Below are 19,294 nucleotides of genomic sequence, written 5' to 3'. Positions count from 1 at the left end.
GAGGAAGCAGGCTCCCTGCTGAGCAGAGAGCCCGATGCGGGACTCAATCCCAGGACCCTGAGATCATGACCTGAGCTGAAGGCAGCGGCTTAACCCACTGAGCCACCCAGGCGCCCTACCAACTACTTTTTAAATGGAGTAATAACATACATAAAGTGTGCATATCTGAAGCATACCAAATGAAGTTTTACTTAAACAACCACCTCTCACATCAAGACATACAATACTCTGGGGCACCTGGATGGCTCAATGGGTTAAAGTCTCTGCCTTCAGCTCAGGTCATGATCCCAGGGTCTTGCAATCCCAGGAGCCCACACTGGGCTCTCTGCTCAGCGGGGAGCTTGCTTCCCCCTTTCTCTGTCTGCCTCTCTGCCTACTTGTGATCTCTCTCTCTGTCAAATAAATAAATAAATCTTAAAAAAAAAAAAAAAAGATATACAATACTCCCAGCACCACAGAAGATTCCCTCTCATCCCCTCCCAATTAGAAGCCCTCATAAAGACAATCACCATCTTCTGATCACAGCTGAGTTTTTTCTATTCTTAAACCTCATATAAATGAAATTACACTATGAACGCTCTTGTGTTCACTCTTGGTTTCATTAGCTCAAAATTAGGCTTCCAAGCATAATTAAGATTGCTATCATCTAGTTTTTGATGTTGGTTTTATATTTATATGGTCTGATGAAATGATTTACTTATTTTATGATTTTTTTTAAAAATGTGAGATTGGACTCTCAAACTCACAAATCAAAATGTGCTACTGTTACATACCACTGCCACCTGGTGTTAGACAGTATGAAATGCAGGGGCATGATTTCCAAACATGCTTTTCACAACACAAATTGCCCCCCCAAGTTACAAGATTAAAAATCATATAAACAGACAAATGAGAGGTGAATCAGTTTTTTAAAAGTTGAAAGCATAAAGCAAAACTCATATGGCTTCAATCAGTTACTTTAGGTTCATGTTACAGCTTTATTAAACCTACCCTTTTTTTTTTTTTTAAAGTTCATGCAGTTTAAAGAAACAGGAGCTTTACTGAAACTGCAGGAGCAGGTGAAGTCAAGAGAGAGGAGAGCATGGAAGAGCAAAGAAAAACCCTAGAATTCTATCAAGTCTGCATCGCAGCTACTTCTTAGACTCTTTCGGGAAATGGGATTTCAGTAGTGGAATCCAGTGCACGTTATTTATTAAGCATGAGGATAATTACCTTTGCCTCCGCATCAGCAACTTTTGATTTCTCCTGAGCCAGCTTTTCCTGCAGGTTGTTCTGGGATTTGATGCTCTGAGCCTGTGTAAGTCCCTCCAGCTCCAGTTCCCTGATTTTCTGCTGACTGTGATTCCATTCTGCTGTGAGTGAAGAGCACATCTTTGTGCTATCTAATAACTTCTGCTGGGCCTGCTTTAGTTCAATTTTGATCTGGAGGTGGGGAATGAACAAGAATGATAGAAAAAAACGTGGCAAAAAGCTGAAGGTGAGCCAGAACAAGCACTTTTCATAGTAGTGCTGTCCCCCAAGAGCTGACAAATAGCCAGTGCCACACGCATGATTACCTCTCCAGAGCTGTCATGTGTAGTAAGGCTTGCCAAAGTCTATCTAGCCAGATGGCAGCTGGACCGAGGAATTTTCCTGAGAGTTTCTATACATGCCTGATCTGAACATTTTCCATCATTTTGTTCAATCAACTGCAAGCTGGCTTTCATTCCCACTACTCCGTGAAACTCCCTATGCCAGGGCCACTACTGATCTCCCCACTGCCAAAATGAATCCAATGGACAACTGAGCTTTTAGGTAGCATTCACTCCCTCCATCTCAGAAGGTTCTCTTGGAGTCTATGATACTGAAGTCTCCTGGTGTTCTCCTACCTCTTTGCTGTTCCTTCCTGGTTCTTCCTGTGTAGACTATTATAATGCGACTCAACTTCTAAATATCACTGGACTACTGTAGGCCTTGAGAGTGGCTCATTCTTTCCCTAGGTTCATGATTTGAAATACCACCTTCATGCCAATAACTGCTAAAATAAAACTCCTTGAGTCTGTCCATATCAAACATCATTTTTCTCTGTCTTCCTGATTTCAGTAAATGATGCCACCATCTAAGGTTTTGTTCAAGCCAGTAGTCTGAGAGTCATCCTGAGTTTTCCTTACCTATCATGAGCCCATTCGGCACCCACTGGCATGTTGCTTCAACAACATGTCTTGCATCTGCCCATCCGTGTCCACCACCCTTGTCTATGACACCATCATCTCTAGCCTGGGTCACTGCAGTAACAATGTGGTCCTGCCACTTCCATCCGTTCTCTACATTGCAGACCAAGTGTCCTTTTCTCTTTCTTCTTCTTTCTTTCTTCCTTTCTTCCTTCTTTCCTTTCCTTTTCCTTCCTTCCTTCCTTCCTTCCTTCCTTCCTTCCTTCCTTCCTTCCTCCCTTATCTCTTTCTTTCAAGAGCAAGTACACAGGTTAGGGGTGGGTGGGAAGAGAGTGAAAGGGAGAGAATCTTAAGCAGGCTTGCTGCCCAACATGGAACCGACACAGGGCTCCATCTCACAACCCTGAGATCATATCCTGAGCCAAAATCAAGAGTTGGAGGTGTTTTTTTTTTTTTTTTTAAAGATTTAATTTATTTATTTGACAGAGAGAGAGACACAGTGAGAGAGGGAACACAAGCAGGGGGAGTGGGAGAGGGAGAAGCAGGCTCCGTGCAGAGCAGGGAACTTAGTGGGGAGCTCCATGTGGGGCTCGATGAAGAGCTCAATGGGAGGTTTGATGGGGAGCTCATTGCAGGGCTTGATCCCAGGACCCTGGGATCATGACCTGAGCCGAAGGCAGATGCTTAACGACTGAGCCACCCAGGCGTCCCAAGAATTAGAGACTTAACTGACTGAGCCAACCAGGTGCTTCCTCCCTCCTTTTTTCCCCTCGCCAACCTCTTTTATTTAAATCACAGGTTATTTAGTACCATGAAAGTAAAAAGGATCATCTCTATATTTAAAAACTGATGACTAACTTAACTAAAAATTTTGAAAATTTAAATGAAAAATTTCTATAAAAATAAAATATACCAAAGTTGATACAAGAATTCTTAAAAAACGTAACTTCTTATAACTATTAAGAAATTGAATCAGTAATGGAAAATCTTTCCCAGAAGAAAACTCTAGAATCAGAAGGACTCAGAAATGAGTTCTTATAATTATTTAAGAAGAAATAATTGTAACTTATTTTTACGAACTCTTCCAGAGGATAGAAAAAGAGGGTATGTTATCCATCTCATGTTAAGGGGCTAGGGTAACCTTGATGCCAAAATCTGACATGGATATTTAAGAAAGGAAAAAGACAGGCCAGCCTCATTTGTGAACTAAGATGCAAGAATTCCAAAGAAATATTGGCAAGCTAAAATCAGCAATGTAGAAAAAGGATAATGATTTAAGATGAGGTTGGGTTTATCCCAGGAATGCAAAGTTGAGTTAACATTAGAAAATCAGTCAATGTAATTCACCATAATAACAGATTCAAAAATCAAAATATGCAGAAAAAGAATTTGATGAAATTCAACATGTGCTCATCATAAAATACTGAATGAACACTGAGAATTTAGTGAACATTAGAGAATTTTCCTAATGTGATTCTTAAAAATATATTTTAAAAAACCCTATGGGGTGCCTGGGTGGCTCAGTTGTTAAGTGTCTGCCTTCGGCTCAGGTCATGATCCCAGAGTTCTGGGATCGAGGGCTGCATCAGGCTCCCTGCTCAGCGGGAAGCCTGCCTCTCCATTTCTTTCTCCCCCTGTTTGTGTTCCCTCTCTTGCTGTCTCTCTCTCTCTGTCAAATAAATAAATAAAATCTTAAAAAAAAAAAAAAAAAAAAAAAAAAAGAACCAGCCTTGGTCTCCAAAACTTAAAAAAAAAGAAAAAACAAAAAACCTCTAAAAACATACTAAATGAAATATGAGAGCTTTCCCCTTGAGACAAGGAAGGAGAAAATATACCCCATCACCAGCTCTATTTGGCACTATCCAACCCACTGCTTCGAACAAGAATAAAGAATAACAGGTGTAACATGTGGAAGGGAAGAAAGAAAATTATATTTATTCTTAGGTGATATGATTGTTTACATATAAAATACAAAATGATAGAAACATAAATTATAAGAAGTAATTTAGGGGCACCTGGATGGCTCAGTTGGTTAAGCATCTGCCTTCGGCTCAGGTCACGATTCCAGGGTCCTGGGATCGAGCCCTGTATCAAGCTCCCTGCTCTGCAGAGAGCCTGCTTCACTCTCTCCCTCTGCCTGCTGCTCTGCTTATTTGTGCTCTCTCTACCTCTCTGTCAAATCAATAAATAAAACCTTTTTAAAAAAGTAATTTAAAAGTATAGCAAGGTTTTTATTAGAAAAAAATTATTGCATTTTTATGTATCAGCAATAGTTAGAAAGTGAAATTTTTAAAAAGTTACCAATTACAATAGTGTGGAAAGTATCAGCACCTAGGACTATGTCTAGCAAAAGATGTATAAGACTTCTACAAAGAAAAATATGATATTGGGAGAAATTAAAGAAGACCTAAATATAATACATACACTTTTAAAAAAAGATTTTATTTATTTATTTGACAGAGAGAGAGAGAGAGAGTGCACAAGCAGGGGGAGAGGCAGAGGGAGAGGGAGAAGCAGGCTCCCTGCAGAGCAAGGGAAACCCGACCATGACCTGAGCCGAAGGCAGTGGCCCAACCAACTGAGCACACGGGCATCCCTACACACACATTTAGCAGAGGATTTGATACTGCAACGATTTAAATTCCTCCCAGATTTGGGATGCCTGGGTGGCTCAGTCGGTTAAGTGGCTGCCTTTGGCTCACGTTATGATCACAGGTCCTGGGATGGAGTCCCACATTGGGCTCCTTGCTTAAGCAGGGAGCCTGCTTCCCCCCTGCCTGCTCTGCCTGCTGTTCCCCCTACTTGTGCATTCTCTCTCTCTCTGGCAATAAATAAACTCTTTTAAAAAAAGAATGCTTCCCAAATTTATCTATAGATTCAGTATAACTCTCAAAAGGTCATTTGTGTATATATGTATGTGTGTGTGTGAGTACATGTGGGTATGTGCATTTAACTTGACAAGCTGTTGATAAAATTTTTATAGAATTTCAAAAGGCCAAGAATGCCAAGGCATCCTAGAATAAGAACAAGATGAAAAGATGTGTTCTATCAAATATTAAGATTTACATAAAGCTAACATAATTAAGATAGCATGTTATTGGCACAAGAATAGACAAAACAGGACAATGGAACAGAATAGAGACCTTGGAAACAGACTACATATATGCCAATATTCTTTTTTTTTTTTTTTAAGATTTTATTTATTTATTTATTTATTTGACAGAGAGAGGCAGGGAGAGAGAGAGAGGAGGAAGCAGGCTCCCTGCTGAGCAGAGAGTCCAATGTGGTGCTCGATTCCAGGACCCTGATAACATGTCCTGAGCCAAAGGCAGAGGCTTTAACCCACTGAGCCACCCAGGCGCCCCATATGCCAATATTCTTATGACCCATGTAACAATATAGTAATGTAGGAGAATATCTTTATGGCTTTGAAGTTGACAGAGAACTCTCTTTTTCTAAAGGTTATTTATTTATTTATTTATTTATTTATTTGAGAGAGAGAAAGCAAGAGTAAAAGGAAGGAGCAGAGGGAGAAGGAGAAGCAGATTCCCTACTGCACAGGAAGCCCAATGCAGGGCTGGATCCCAGTAGAATCACGACCTGAGCCAAAGGCAGATGCCCAACCAACTGAGCCACACAGGCGTCCCTCAAAACATATATTTAGAGAGTGAAAATATAAGCCATGGAGTAGAAGCTGTTTGTAATACACACCTGATCAAAGCTTCATATATAAACAATTCCTATAAATTAATGGGAAAATGAAAATGACAGAAGCCCCCAGAAAAGTAAGTAAAATCTTGAACAGGTCTTCACAAAATAGCAACTCAAATGTCAAAGAAATATATAGAAAGCTGCTCAACTTCATTTGTAAACAGGGAAATGCACTTTAAAACTGCTAGGGAGTGGGGCGCCTGGGTGGCTCAGTGGGTTAACCCTCTGCCTTCGGTTCAGGTCATGATCTCAGGGTTCTGGGACGGAGCCCCACATTGGCCTCTCTGCTTAGCAGGGAGCCTACTTCCCCCTCTTTCTCTGCCTGCCTCTCTGCCTACTTGTGATCTCTCTCTCTGTCAAATAAATAAATACAATCTTAAAAAAAAAAAAAAAACTGCTAGGAGCTACCACAATACACATACATGAGATTAGCAAAAATTGTCAAGTCATAATCTGTGTTGCTCTGGTCATTACACCTTGAGAAAGATGTAGTATTGCTTGAATATGTTCAGAGTTAGACAGTGAAAATTATCTCAGAAATGTGTTTAAAAGGAAAAGTGAAATGCTGTCTTACAAGGAAATATGATCAAGATTTGGAATTTAATTTACTACTACAAAGGCTTGAGGGAATATGGTCAGTATTCAAAAAATCATGAAGGGTGAGGAATAAGGAAGCTGTTTCTTCAAATAATCCTGGAATACTAGGACTCTCTAGAAGGGCCTCCCTTCAAGTTTGACGTAAATGACTACTTGTTTTCCTCTGTATCTCCCCCACTGTGTTGTGAGTTCCTAAAAAGGAGGAACCCTTCTTAATCTCTTTTTAGGTCACTTTTTGAAGAAGGTACCTTGTTCCCGCTACACCAGGTATGACGAATTTTCCTATAAAGGGCCAGAGAGTATATGTTTTAGCCTTTGTGGGCCACATGGTCTCTGTCAGAACTACTCAGATCTGCTATTACAGTACAAAAGCAGCCATCCATAATATGTAAACAAACAGGTGGGGCTGTGTGCCAATAAAGCTTTATTTACAAAAACAAGAGGCAGGCAGAGTTTGACCCATGGACTCCTACTGACCAGAGGATAAGCACTTTATTGGTTTTACGTATGGTTAAACCCTCAGTATCAACAAGATTGCCAGCCTGGATTATGACCAATGCCTTGTACATATTTGTTGAATGCTGAATTCCAGAACTTATAAGTTATAACTTATAAGTTAAGATAGGGACTTCTAGAAAACTAGGTCCCTAATACATGCTTACAGAATTGAACCTCAATTAAAAGGAAGCACTATTTTTATATGATGGTTCAGTTTGAATATTCATGTGGTTCATAAAATTTAGATGAACTCTGTGGCTGGCAGTTCTACATAGATTATTTTAGAACAAGCATGTTTGGGAGATGTCCTCCTAACTTTCTGATAGAATAAGTTTGCCCTCCTATGAATTGTACCTTGGTGCAGCTGATATTTGATTCAATCAATAATAATGGATACAGCTCTTAGGGATAAATAAGTCTATAGATAGAACTAGGGCAGGACCTTCAGTGTTTGGGATCAGGTCATTCAAATTTAGTTAAGTGTTAAAAGTTTTAGCTAATGATTTCAAAAGATTGTGTAACTTTAAAAAGTTTGTCTCCTTTATAAGTTGACAGTATACACACAACTTCAGCAGCAGGGAAACAACTGAACTGTGAGCCTTCTTGGTGGGGCAGAGTCAGAGTGAGTTATCAGAGAGCTCACATCGCCCACACATCTGGGGGTCCTACCATGAATTATGCAGCTGGGGAATGAGAACGCGTTTATCTCTAGGGCTAATTAGCAACTGAGACCCTCCGATCCAGGGTATGCCCCAAGAATCACCTTAAGGCTTTCTTCCTGAAGTAAGCTATTATGCTGTTTCAAGTCCAGGTTCTTTCCTCGCTCATACCGGAGCTCATTTTCAGCCGAGTTACACAGAATCTGGAGCCGGTGCAAATTCTGACGAAGCTGGTCTACACCATCTTGCTGCTGGTATTTCACCTTCTCTCCAGATGATGGACACTAAACAAACATTTTAAAAGAGAAACATGGGCAATTTGAAAGAATATTGGTAAAACATGGGTTCCAGCTCTCAGAAGCAGAAATGTCAGAACTTTTCACACGTAAATATTCTTGGGAGTTGGCTTACCTCCAGCAAATTACTCTCTTTTATACTTATGGCCATTTGGTACTTGTTCACATAATTTAACTCCCGTTATTTTAGAGTGAAAATATCCATGAAATTATTTGAGCAAAGCAGTTAAGCATAGACAATTAACTTTCTTTTCTTATGAATGAAGGGAAAGAGAAACATGGATCATTTTAGAGTAAAACATGCTTTAAATGGGGAGTTCAAAGAGCCAATATGTGAAGAAGGAAAGTGTAAATGTGTACGCATTGTGTGTGTGTGTGTGTGTGTGTGGTATCTGTTGGCAAAAAGAAAGAGAACATTTAGCAGAAGATCTTAAATTCCCAGTCTTCCTCATTGCTTTCCTGTTACTTTCACATGATTCTTCTTCAGTTACTATACAACCACACACTCTCCTGCAGGTCTCCAGGGCAATAAAACCACCTTGATCAAAGGAGGAATCATGGGGTTTTCTAAAAGGTAGTCTCACATGGGTGTACTATGTAGATAAAGAATTCAACCTTACCCAATTCAATAGATAACATATATTTAGAGTTTCCTGAGTCCTGGTCCAGGGTCCTTCCTGCCCATGACTTTCTGGAAATCCCATGTCATTAGTCCAGCTCTTTCTTGCTTACAACAGAATTGTAACACAGAATTCCCCGAGTCCTATAAAGCCCTTTAACTCCTATCTTGACTTAGTCAAGAAGGCAGTCTAAATCCAGTTTGCTTGTCCTAGAGCTTCAAGTGTCTAAGATCTCTAGAAAAAATTCTTTAATAGAATTATAATGTAATTATTAAGAACCCTAGCTTTGGAGTTAGTTTCAGTCCTGAATCTATCTTGAAGAAGTTAGTTTCTCTGCTTTTTATTTCCTTCATCTGAAAATGGGGATAATAATGATAACTGCTGGATGGAGTAAAAGATATGTAAGATAATGCATGCCAGCACTTAGCATGATGCCTGGCACACAATAAATACTCAGTAACGTGACCTAGGACTGTGGGTGCTACCCAGCTTTATTTTAACTGCCTTCTGGTTCCATCTGAAAACAAGAATTCCCTGAAACCTGGAAGTCCTTGATCACCAATGTAGCTTCTTATTTAATTATCAGACAGCAGCTTTTAATAATCAATGGATAACAAGCAGCCCATATGGCCACTGAACACGCCCAAACAGACATATACAACAAAAGCACCCCCTTAATACCAATGTACAGAAATTTTTAACCTGTTTTGAAGATGAGAAAAGCCAGAACAAAAGTTCTTCTGGCCTACGTTTTCTAGTCAAGTCACTTAGCCCGAGCAGAAATGCAAATTATTTTGCATGAAAGGCAACTAACTAGTAAAGAAGCTACCAGGCAACCAGTCAAGTGGCCAACGTAAAGGGTCTCTATTTTCCCCACATGTAAATGGCTTCCTGGCAGAAGGTTATTACAGAGACATTTAAACTCACTCAGGCTACTAGGAACCATGTAGAACTGCAAAGTAAAGTACTTAGCTTCCTTTCTTGACCAATCAACAGATTTATTAAGCCAATTACTTCTCCAAGTCTCAGCTGACTCATCTGCAAATTAAAGGCATAAGACCAGATGACCCATACACAATGTCTCCTCAATTCATAATTCCTTAAGAATGAAAATGAAACAAATTGGAACCAGCATTAATTATCTTAATTTTATAGGCTTAAGATCTAGCTTTTAATATTTTCAAATATTATCTTCACACAATAAAAATTTAATATGAACCAAATCCATATACTGGTCCCGATGACAAGATCATTCCTTTTGTGGAAACAAAGCCTATGAGCCTTCGATACTCTCATTCAGTGGGTGTGGATGGAACAGGCTATCCGGCCTGCAAAGATGTCAAGCATCAAACCAAGTCCACTTATTTGGACTCCCTACTCATCAAACATCCTTCAAATTTGAGTTTCCTTCTGAGCTCTCTATAGGTAAACATGTGTTCATTTAAACCTGTTCAAGTGCTATTTATAACTAGTTATTACAGATAATAACCAACTGACATTTTGGTTTTAGCCAATAGTCTTGAAAGTTTGGCTTAATGTGAATTCATCCCCAAGATACAGATCTATTCTAGGGGGACTAATGCATCAAGTTTTAGAGCCTGTGAGTCCAAGGGCCAAACCTCAAATAAATTCATCAAGATAATCACAGACACCTTGGGAGGGCTTTTGGAAGATGGCTTGCCAGCCTTCCTTAGGAAATTAGCTTTACAGGAGAACTGTATGCTTTCTTTGACTTTCTCAGCAAGGGGAGGCAAATGACAGGTCAAGTTCTAGAGTAGACAGACCCAGGTTCCACCGCAACGTGTCATTTTAGGAAAATTATTTAACCTCTCTAAAGCCTCAGTTTCCTCATTTGTAAAGTGGCAACAACACCATCCTGCCTTGTTGTGTTGCTTAATATATACAAGGTATTTAGTGTAGTGCCTGGAACAGAGCAAATATTCAATGATGTCATGGAAAAACATGAAGCTAGATTTTTAAACCTATAAAATTAAGCTAATTAATGGTGATTACCATTTGTTTCACAAACATTGTGGAAGTAAAAATCTTGAATTCAGCTCTTACAACCTTACCTGGAATGCTGTTGAACAGCAGAAATTAAGGCACCAAAGGTGATCAGCCCCCCCAAATGATGTCACAAATACATAAGAGCAATAGAGCTCACCTACTTACTCATAAAAGAGGAACTCACAGTTCTTTTTCTATGTATTTGCCATCTATAAGCATTCTTTAGAGTTTGACATCTGGTCTCAAGCCACAGTTGCTTAAATGTGTATGTTAGATTAAAACAATAGAGCAAAAAGGAGGTAGGCACTAGACACTAATGGGACAAGAGGGGTGAAGACCCTAAACTTCACATACACAAGAACTAAAAGGCAGAACAATTTCTAGCTACCAGTACATCAAAGTACCCTTTACACAGAGAAAGTTTCTGAAATTATCATTGTACAGAACCCTGGAAACAAAAAAAACTTGTCTAAAATGTCTTTTCTCCTTTGTCTGCTTAAAGAAGTGAAATTGTGTGTGTGTGTGTGTGTGTGTGTGTGTGTGTGTGTGTGTGATACTGCTTTGGGACATGTAAAGTTCAAAATATGTGTCTGTGTGTGTGTGTGTGTGTGTGTGTGTGTGTGTGATACTGCTTTGGGACATGTAAAGTTCAAAATATAAATATGTTATTTTTTCCCAAGAGGCCCACATCTATCTTGTTTCCTGCTAAAACACAGGGGCCCAACACAGGTCCTGGAAGGTCATAAATACTCGGATAAACGAGTAAGAGCAAATTACCCTTCTTTCACTCATTCAAAGTCATTACTATGGAGCAAAATTACTGAACTCTACAAGAATTCAGTGAAACCCTAGAGGCTATGTGGTTTAAGGACCATTTGTCCTTTTACAAAGTGGCTCTTCTCCCAGATGACCCACATAATTTTTATTATATTTAATCATTTTTCACCTCCCTCCTGTGTATTGAGAGATGATTCTTCAAATAATGAGAAAGGGTACATTAAATAAAATTAATAAATGAACCCGGGTGTTAATTGTCATACTCTCCAACTCATTGTTGGAGAGTAAATTGATCATTTTATGCTCATTGATCATTTTAAGCTCTTAAACCAAGATTTTATAATCTATGTGACCACAGTGTCCATCCTCTGCCCAAGCCTCTATGCTGCTCACTGCCCAATAAAGGGACTGCCTGGGGGATTTAAAATTAACCTTTTTTTGAACATTGGATGTCATACCCCCCTTTGGTCTTCTCAATAAATGCAATGGCTCCCTTCTCTTTCAAACGTGTGTGAATCTCCTTTCAGGGATCTATTTTCCTTCTTTACTGTGACTTGCTTTGTTTTCAGACCCTATATTTGCATTTCTTTTCAAATGTACTTTTGACTTCCTTTACTATTACTCTGCCTTTTTTTCCTGTGTATATTTGAAGCCATTTTTAAATGTGTATTATCAGTCTTTTGAAGTTGGCCTATGTATGTGTACAAAGGCCTCCCTCTGTGGATCTCAAAATAATTCCTAGAAAGGCATGTGTACAGAAATCTTAATTTGTACTAGGGGGAACCTGTAAAATTGAGGTATAAGAGCTAAGGCATGGTTGGGAGTCACTCCGGGCATTTCTCCGGCAGGCAGATCTTGAGTAAGTAGCAAAAGCCAAACTCAAATCAATTCCATGTCTGTGGTCTTTTACACCCAAACTAACTATTTTGTAATTCTAAGCCAGGCACTGATGAATAGAAAATGTGGCACAAATCCTGCCCCTCCCTACCCTGCCTCCCTGTGGGAGATGTTAAGGACCAATCGGCATTTCTTCCTGCTGAGCCTAACTGGAGCCCAAGAACCCTTTAGAACAAAGTGTTTCTGTTGACTGTTTAATCACAACTCAGGACATGGTGATGATCTTGCTTAACAAATTTCATGAATGTTGATATAAAAATGGTACTTACATCCACAGCTGGCCAGAGGAAATGGACCTAATCAGAGTACGTGTTTACAGCACCTACCTTGGCACTATTGTCATCTGAACTATCCCCCGAGCTCTGAGATTGCAGGAGGCTTTGATTTATACGATTCAGCTCTTCTCTAAGCCTCTCGATTTCCTCAGGCTTCAAGATCAACTGCTGTCCTTTACCCTCCATATTTTGGTTCTGTTGTGAGTCCTCCTCCTTCTGCCTCTCTCCTGGCAAAGTGCCCTCCTTTACTGACTCCTCTGCAATTTCCTTCTGCTTACTTTCTCCTTGTTCAGGACTTGGTACAAATATAACAACAGAAAACTGTCAAAATTCTCATTATAGTAGCAGAATATGGACCCCTCCCTCCAAAAATCAACCAGTACTGCGAGCAAATCTTTCAACTTGAATTCTGTAGCAGAATAGTTCTCTTACTCTTATACAGAAAATTTTTAAAACAAATGAGTCATATTTTTTTACTCACATTCAGGGAGATGACCCATCAGAGAGTTTCGTTTATACAAAATCAACGTTTAAGGGAACTTTTCACTTTTTTCAACATTAAGTATGGCACTGGGCAGACACAGCTTATAAAGATTTTTTAATTACTCAATAAGCTCCAGGCACTTTGGCAGGCACTGGGACTACAGTAGGACACAATCCCTGCCCTAGAGGGCTTACAATTTGGTGAGAAATAAGGATATTAAGGGAGTAGATTACACTCGTAGTAAGTAATCTGAGACCTGATGGATGACTAGGCACAAACCAAGCAAACATAAAGGTACCAGTGTGTGCATACTAGCATGTGTGTGTGGGTATGTTGGGTGAAGGTGCTGGTATAGATGGGAACAGAGAAAAATAAATCCTGGTGCTCCAGGATGACTTAACGAATAAAAGGCCTAAAAGCCTAGAGGTGAAAGAGAGAATGTCCTTTAGAAAGACCATCTGGATGTCACGGAGTGGGGAAACTGGAGATGGTTAGTGATTGATGCGATTAACAATGATGCATGAGGGGATGGAAACAAGCAGTGGATTCTAGAGATATTTACAAGACAATATTGATAAGATTTGTCATGAATTTGATGTGGCAGGAGAGGAAGAATAAGGTATAATGGATGACACCTGGGTTTCTGTCTGTGGCAAATAGGCAAGTGGGTGATAGACAAGAAGGGGGAATGTGGGTATGGATTGCGGAGTTGACTCTGGTGAACATGCAGAAGAATGTGAGCAGCAACCTCAGGATCTGGTAACAGGAGCCAAGGAGAAGGGAGAAGGTGAGAAGACCATTCTAGACAGATGTCTGAAGACTCGTAAGGAACAAGCAGAGGAAGGAGAACCTGGAGAGGAGGCTGAGAAGCCAGAGGGAGGAGGAAAACCAAGAGACTGTGAGCCACAGAAGCCAAGGGGAGGGAATGTACCTCCACTGGTCAGGCAGTGTGGATGACACAAATATGCTGAGTTTATTTTTATTTGTTCATTTTAAATTTGTTTAGCTACCACGGAGCTGAGATAGCGTTGCTTCACCAATTATAGTTGGTGCTCAAATTCTTCAAGAAGGCAGTTTGGCGATACAGATCAAGAGCCATAAAAATGTTCAGAAGCTTTGACTGAATAATTGAATACCAATGAATTTACTGCAATGGAATAATTCATAAGACGAAAAGAGCTGAATGTATAATAATGCTCATAAGCATGCTATTTAAAACAGTGATTAAATGGAGACACAGAAATGGCTAAAAGAATTAAAGATAAATCAAATTGAAAGTGGTATAAAGATATTCATCAACATGAAAAATACTTATTAAAATAAAATGGCAGAACAATAAACTATATAAATGTATATGTATGTGTATAAACATACATAATACCATGGGAAATGTATATATAGAAAAAACTGGAAAGGAAGAGAGGAAAAATTATGGCTAGGAAGTTTTTTTTCCCTTTTTAAATTCTTTTGGCAAGGACAAGAAAAGAATTAAATATTTTATTTTGAATTCAGCACGTTATTTGTTTTTGTTTTTGTTGTTTAGAGAGAGAGAATGTGAGAGGGAAAAAACGGGAGGGGCAAATGGAGAGAGAGAGAGAGAATCTTAGGCAGGGTTACCCCCCCAGACAGTATGAAATAAAGACTAAAATCCTTTAAAAATAAATTTCTGATAAAAATAACAATGATTTTTTTCTATCTTCCATGAACTTTTTTGCTTTTCCTACTTCCAGCGGTAGCCAAATACACTTGGAAGACTGGGGAAAATGCAAACATATACTTCATAATTTTTTTTTAAAGATTTATTTATTTATTTGACAGAGAAAGAGATCACAAGTAGGCAGAGAGGAAGGCAGAGAGAGAGGAGGAAGCAGGCTCCCTGCTGAGCAGAGAGCCCGATGCAGGACTCGATCCCAGGACCCTGCGATCATGACCTGAGCCGAAGGCAGTGGCTCAACCCACTGAGCCGCCCAGGCGCCCTACTTCATAATTTTTAAAATGGAAAAACTAACCTCTGCTTCCAGGAAGATGGAATAAACCTACTTTTTCCTGTTTCTCCAGCCAAGTGCAACTAAAAACCTGGGCATTATATATAAAACCAGCATAAGAAGACTCTGAAAGTTAGAGAGAAGGCAGACCAACTAGGGTACTCAGGACCTGAGGAGTAACATGACTGTGGGCTTCCTGGATTTTAACTGCTTTACTCTAACCAAACACTCTAACCAAACACAGGAAAAATCTATGCTCCCCCCACCCATGTCAGCCAAGGTCAGGAGCCTATACTTCCACCTTTACCAGGCTATAATGAGGCACCCCTTTTGGGGTGGTGTCACAAGTCAACAGGGAGTGTGGACTTTCATCCCTGCCAGGCAGCAATAGACACAGGGAGTCTGGACTTTCACCTGCACCTGGCAGTGATGAGACACCTTGCTCCTTTTCCTCTGGGCTGGTGTCAGATGAGGCCTAATGGAGAATAAAGACTTTCACTAACAAGACCACCCTTACATATCTCCGTGTGGTATCATGGAGACCCAGTGGATAGCAATAACAGGGCACTCCTCCCTCTCACAGCCAGAGCACTATAAGCAGAGGCCTCCCACCCTCACCAGCAGTAATGAGGAGCCCATGGAGTTTGAGTGGGGAAGCTCAACTTGTACCCCCAACCTGGGGTAGTAATGAGACAGCACCCTCCTATTCCCCCTGCCAGAGTTAGAAGAAGCCAGTTAAACTGAAGGTTTAAATAAGACCTAGAGTCTCATAATACCACAAATACTCAGATTTTAATCTAAAATTACTCCTCATACCAACACCCAGGAAAATGAGGAAAGGTAAAAATAGATAATAAAACCAACATGTCAGAATTATCTGACAAAGATTTTTAATCAGCCATCATAAAAATGTTTTGATGAGCACTTATGAACACAGTTGAAACACATGAAAACATGCAAAGTCTCAGAAAAGAACTAGAAAGTCTTGGCACAGAAATAGAAAATAGAAGGAAGAACAAAATGCAAATTTTAGAACTGAAAAGTACAATAATCAAAATAAAAACTCAAATGCAAAATGGATTTAAATTATAAAAGTATACATAAAACAAGGAGTGTCTTCAAGATTTAAAGTTAAGCAGAGTTCTGAGACCTAACACTAAAAGTATGAACCATAAAAGCAAAGACTGATATGTCATCAAAATGAAAAACTCCACGTTGAGAAAATTCTCGTAAGAGGGAGAACAACCTTGTCACATACCTGACAAAGGACTAATATTAGAATTCATAAAGAACTCTCAAAACATAACAGTGAGAAAACAAACCCGTTAGAAAATAGGCAAAGACACAAAAGGAGACTTCACTAAAGAGGACAGACAGATGAAAATAAGCACATCAAAAGATACACAACATTATTAGCTTTCAGGAAAATGCTGATTAAAACTACAATGAGATACCACTATACACCTATGAGAATGACAAGTGACATTACAAATTTACAAGTGACAATACCAAATGCTAGAGAAGATGTGGAGAAACTGGATCACTCCCATATTGCTAGTGGGAATGTAGAAATGATACAGCCACCTTAGGAAATCAGTTTAGCAGTGTCTTGAAAGCAACAAAAAAACCCTAAACACATAGTTACCATGTGACCCAGAAATTGCACTTTTATCCCAGAGAAATGAACAATTATGTTCATATAAAAATTCAAATATTTATAGAAGCTTTATTCAAAACATTCCAAACTAGAAATGAACAGGATGTTTTTCAATGGATGAACAGTTAAACAGTGGAACAGCCATGCTATGGAATACTATACAACAGTCAAAGGGACCCAATTGATTCAGAAATCTAGACGAATCTCCAGAGAATTATGTTGAGTGAAAAAAAGGCAGGCCCCAAAAGATTACATATTGTGTTATATTTCTATAACACTCTTGAAATGAAAAACTTACAGAAATGGAGAATAGACTAATTTGAATTAGAATAGGGCCTAGAGTTAAGAAGTGGGTGAGATAGGGGGAGTGTTGGGAGGGAGGGTCTATAAAAGAGCAACATGAGGGATCTCTGTGGTGATGGAAATGTTCTGCACCTTGACTATAGCGACGTCAATATCCAGGCTATGATTTTATACTATAATTTTATAAGATGTTACCAATGGGGGAAACTGATAAAAGGTACACAGGACCTCTTCATTATTTCTTACAACCATTTGCATGTGAATCTACAAGTACCTAAAAATAAAAAACTTTCTTTTAAAAAAATGGCAAATAAGAACTGGTCATGTAGGCTTCATACGTATGCAGGTTGCTTGATTTGTTACATTTAGAAGGGTAAATAACTTTATAAAGAGTAAACTTAGCCAGACCTAATGTAAATTCCTTCTATAATTGCATAGCGGCCATGTTGACACAGAAAAAAATTAGCCTTCATTTTGTTTCTATAGTTCAAAGATAAAGTTTAAATGGTCTTCCTCTCAGGTGGGTCTATGAGATATGCCTGTAAAGCTATATTGAGAGCAAGGCAGTCAGTAAGTCTTCTCTGACTTGGAGGGATGATAAGCAAGTGCTCTCTAGGGCACAATCCTGAGGCTGATGAGATTTTACATCTTCATTAAATGACTGAAGAAATTAACAGCATTCACATGAATTTGTTAGTTGATTAAGGAGAATTAGTAATATCGTGGAATATGGGAATTTAAAGTGCTCTTGATACATGAGGACAATTATCCTTTAAATAAATGCCCTCCAGAGAGAATAGGCTTTATTCTTTCAAAAGACACAGAGAAAATGTGCAATTTAGAAACAAAAGGTAAACTGAACAGATTTTTAAAAAGTAGTACATACTACTATATATTACTTTATTTTACTTTTATGTAGTAGTAGTAGTAATGACAATAATGATAATGATAATAACATGAAAGGTGTATGGGCAAAAGGAGACCACCAGCCAGAAATGACATGTTGCTGAGAACATGTCTTTCAGTCCTGCACACCTGTACTTTAGGGCCTGGAAAACTCACCATGGCTCTCAAATTTCTCCTGTAACACAGACCTATTTCCCCCCTGCCCCAGGAACATCTTTCTTTTATGTTTTATTAAACTTTTTGCTTTAATCCATTAGTTAACATATACTATATTAGTTTCAAGTATACAGTAGAGTGATTTGGCCCTTCCATACAACACCCAGTGCTCATCACATCACGAGTGCACTCCTCAAACCCCATCACCTGTTTCACCCATCTCCACCCACCCCTCTGGTTCTTAATCTTTATTTGAAAGGATCTGTTGCCCACTTCTGACCGAAACTCACCCCTTCTGTGATTTTTATGTCATGCTATAAGTGTGCAACTGTCACCAGGTTTCAGCTGGTAGGAGGTGCCTAGGGAGCACCCCGACCCTGTTCTTTTTCTAGTAACGTAGATACATAGTCTTGAACACATAGAGAGATTCAGGAAAGAGACTGTGATGCAGTAGAAGCTGTGAGTCCTGGTCCTGGATCTTCTACCTACTATTCACATAACCTTTGGCAAGGCACAATTTCTCAGAGTCTTAGTCTCTTGAGTTGCCTTACTCATAAGATTGCTGGGATCTTATGAAGTAAAATGGGACAACATTTTGGAAACCTACACGTGTAATGTGTGATTAAAATGAATTCAAGCCTAATAGAACAGAATAGGGATGGGTAGCAATAGAACTCTGTTTCCAGAGAGGAAGGAAAAGAAAAGATTCATTTATTCATTTTTTCATCAAATATTTATTGAATATCAACTACATGTCAAGCGTTGTTCTTTTTTTTTTTTTTTTTCAAGACTTATTTATTTATTTTGGAGAGAAAGAGAGAGAGCCTGTGAGCTGGGGGAGGGGCAGAGGGAAAGAATCTCAAGTAGACTCCCCACCGAGCAGAGAGCCAGATGTGGAGCTCAATCCCACAACCCTGAGAACATGACCGGAGTCAAAATCAAGAGTCAGATGCTCAAATGACTGAGCCACCCAGACGCCCTGCCAATCACTGTTCTATGTGCTAAAAAGTTAATGATGATCAAGAGAGCCAGGTCCTTGCTCTCAGAGAGCACACACCCATAGGAGGAATATGAAGACAAACAACAAACAAGTAAACAAGATAATTAAATAATAAGTCACAAATAAGGTGACATGGTAGAGCAGGAGCTAGGATTTCCCCATATGTGATATTTACTGATAATCTCTCTGAGAAGGTGCAAAGGAGTTAGCCCCATGAAAACCTGGGGGAGGGGCATTCTGGGCAGGAACAGCTTTTCAATGCAAAATTCCTAAAGCAGTAAAGTGCTTTAAGGGCTAGAGGCTCTGAAAGACTGCA

The 19,294-nt window shown here is 39.3% G+C and overlaps 1 protein-coding gene across 3 annotated transcripts in view; it reads right to left on the bottom strand.

Moving 5' to 3' along the window:
* CCDC30 (coiled-coil domain containing 30) overlaps positions 1-19,294 on the bottom strand; it is a 96,449-nt gene that overhangs the window by 33,313 nt on the left and 43,842 nt on the right. For 2 of the 3 annotated variants that reach the window (XM_082687133.1, XM_082687135.1), the window contains 3 exons: positions 12,539-12,782; positions 7,720-7,899; positions 1,213-1,422 (listed from right to left, as the gene is read on the bottom strand). In XM_082687133.1, the coding sequence (XP_082543259.1) occupies positions 1,213-1,422; positions 7,720-7,899; positions 12,539-12,782 (634 nt within the window). The remainder of the gene's footprint in view (positions 1-1,212; positions 1,423-7,719; positions 7,900-12,538; positions 12,783-19,294) is intronic. The other variant, XM_082687134.1, reaches the window with a different exon arrangement.

The sequence above is a fragment of the Mustela nivalis genome (genome assembly GCF_964662115.1).
Source record: "Mustela nivalis genome assembly, chromosome: 10".
NCBI lineage: Eukaryota > Metazoa > Chordata > Mammalia > Carnivora > Mustelidae > Mustela > Mustela nivalis.
This window is presented reverse-complemented; position numbering and strand designations above follow the sequence as displayed.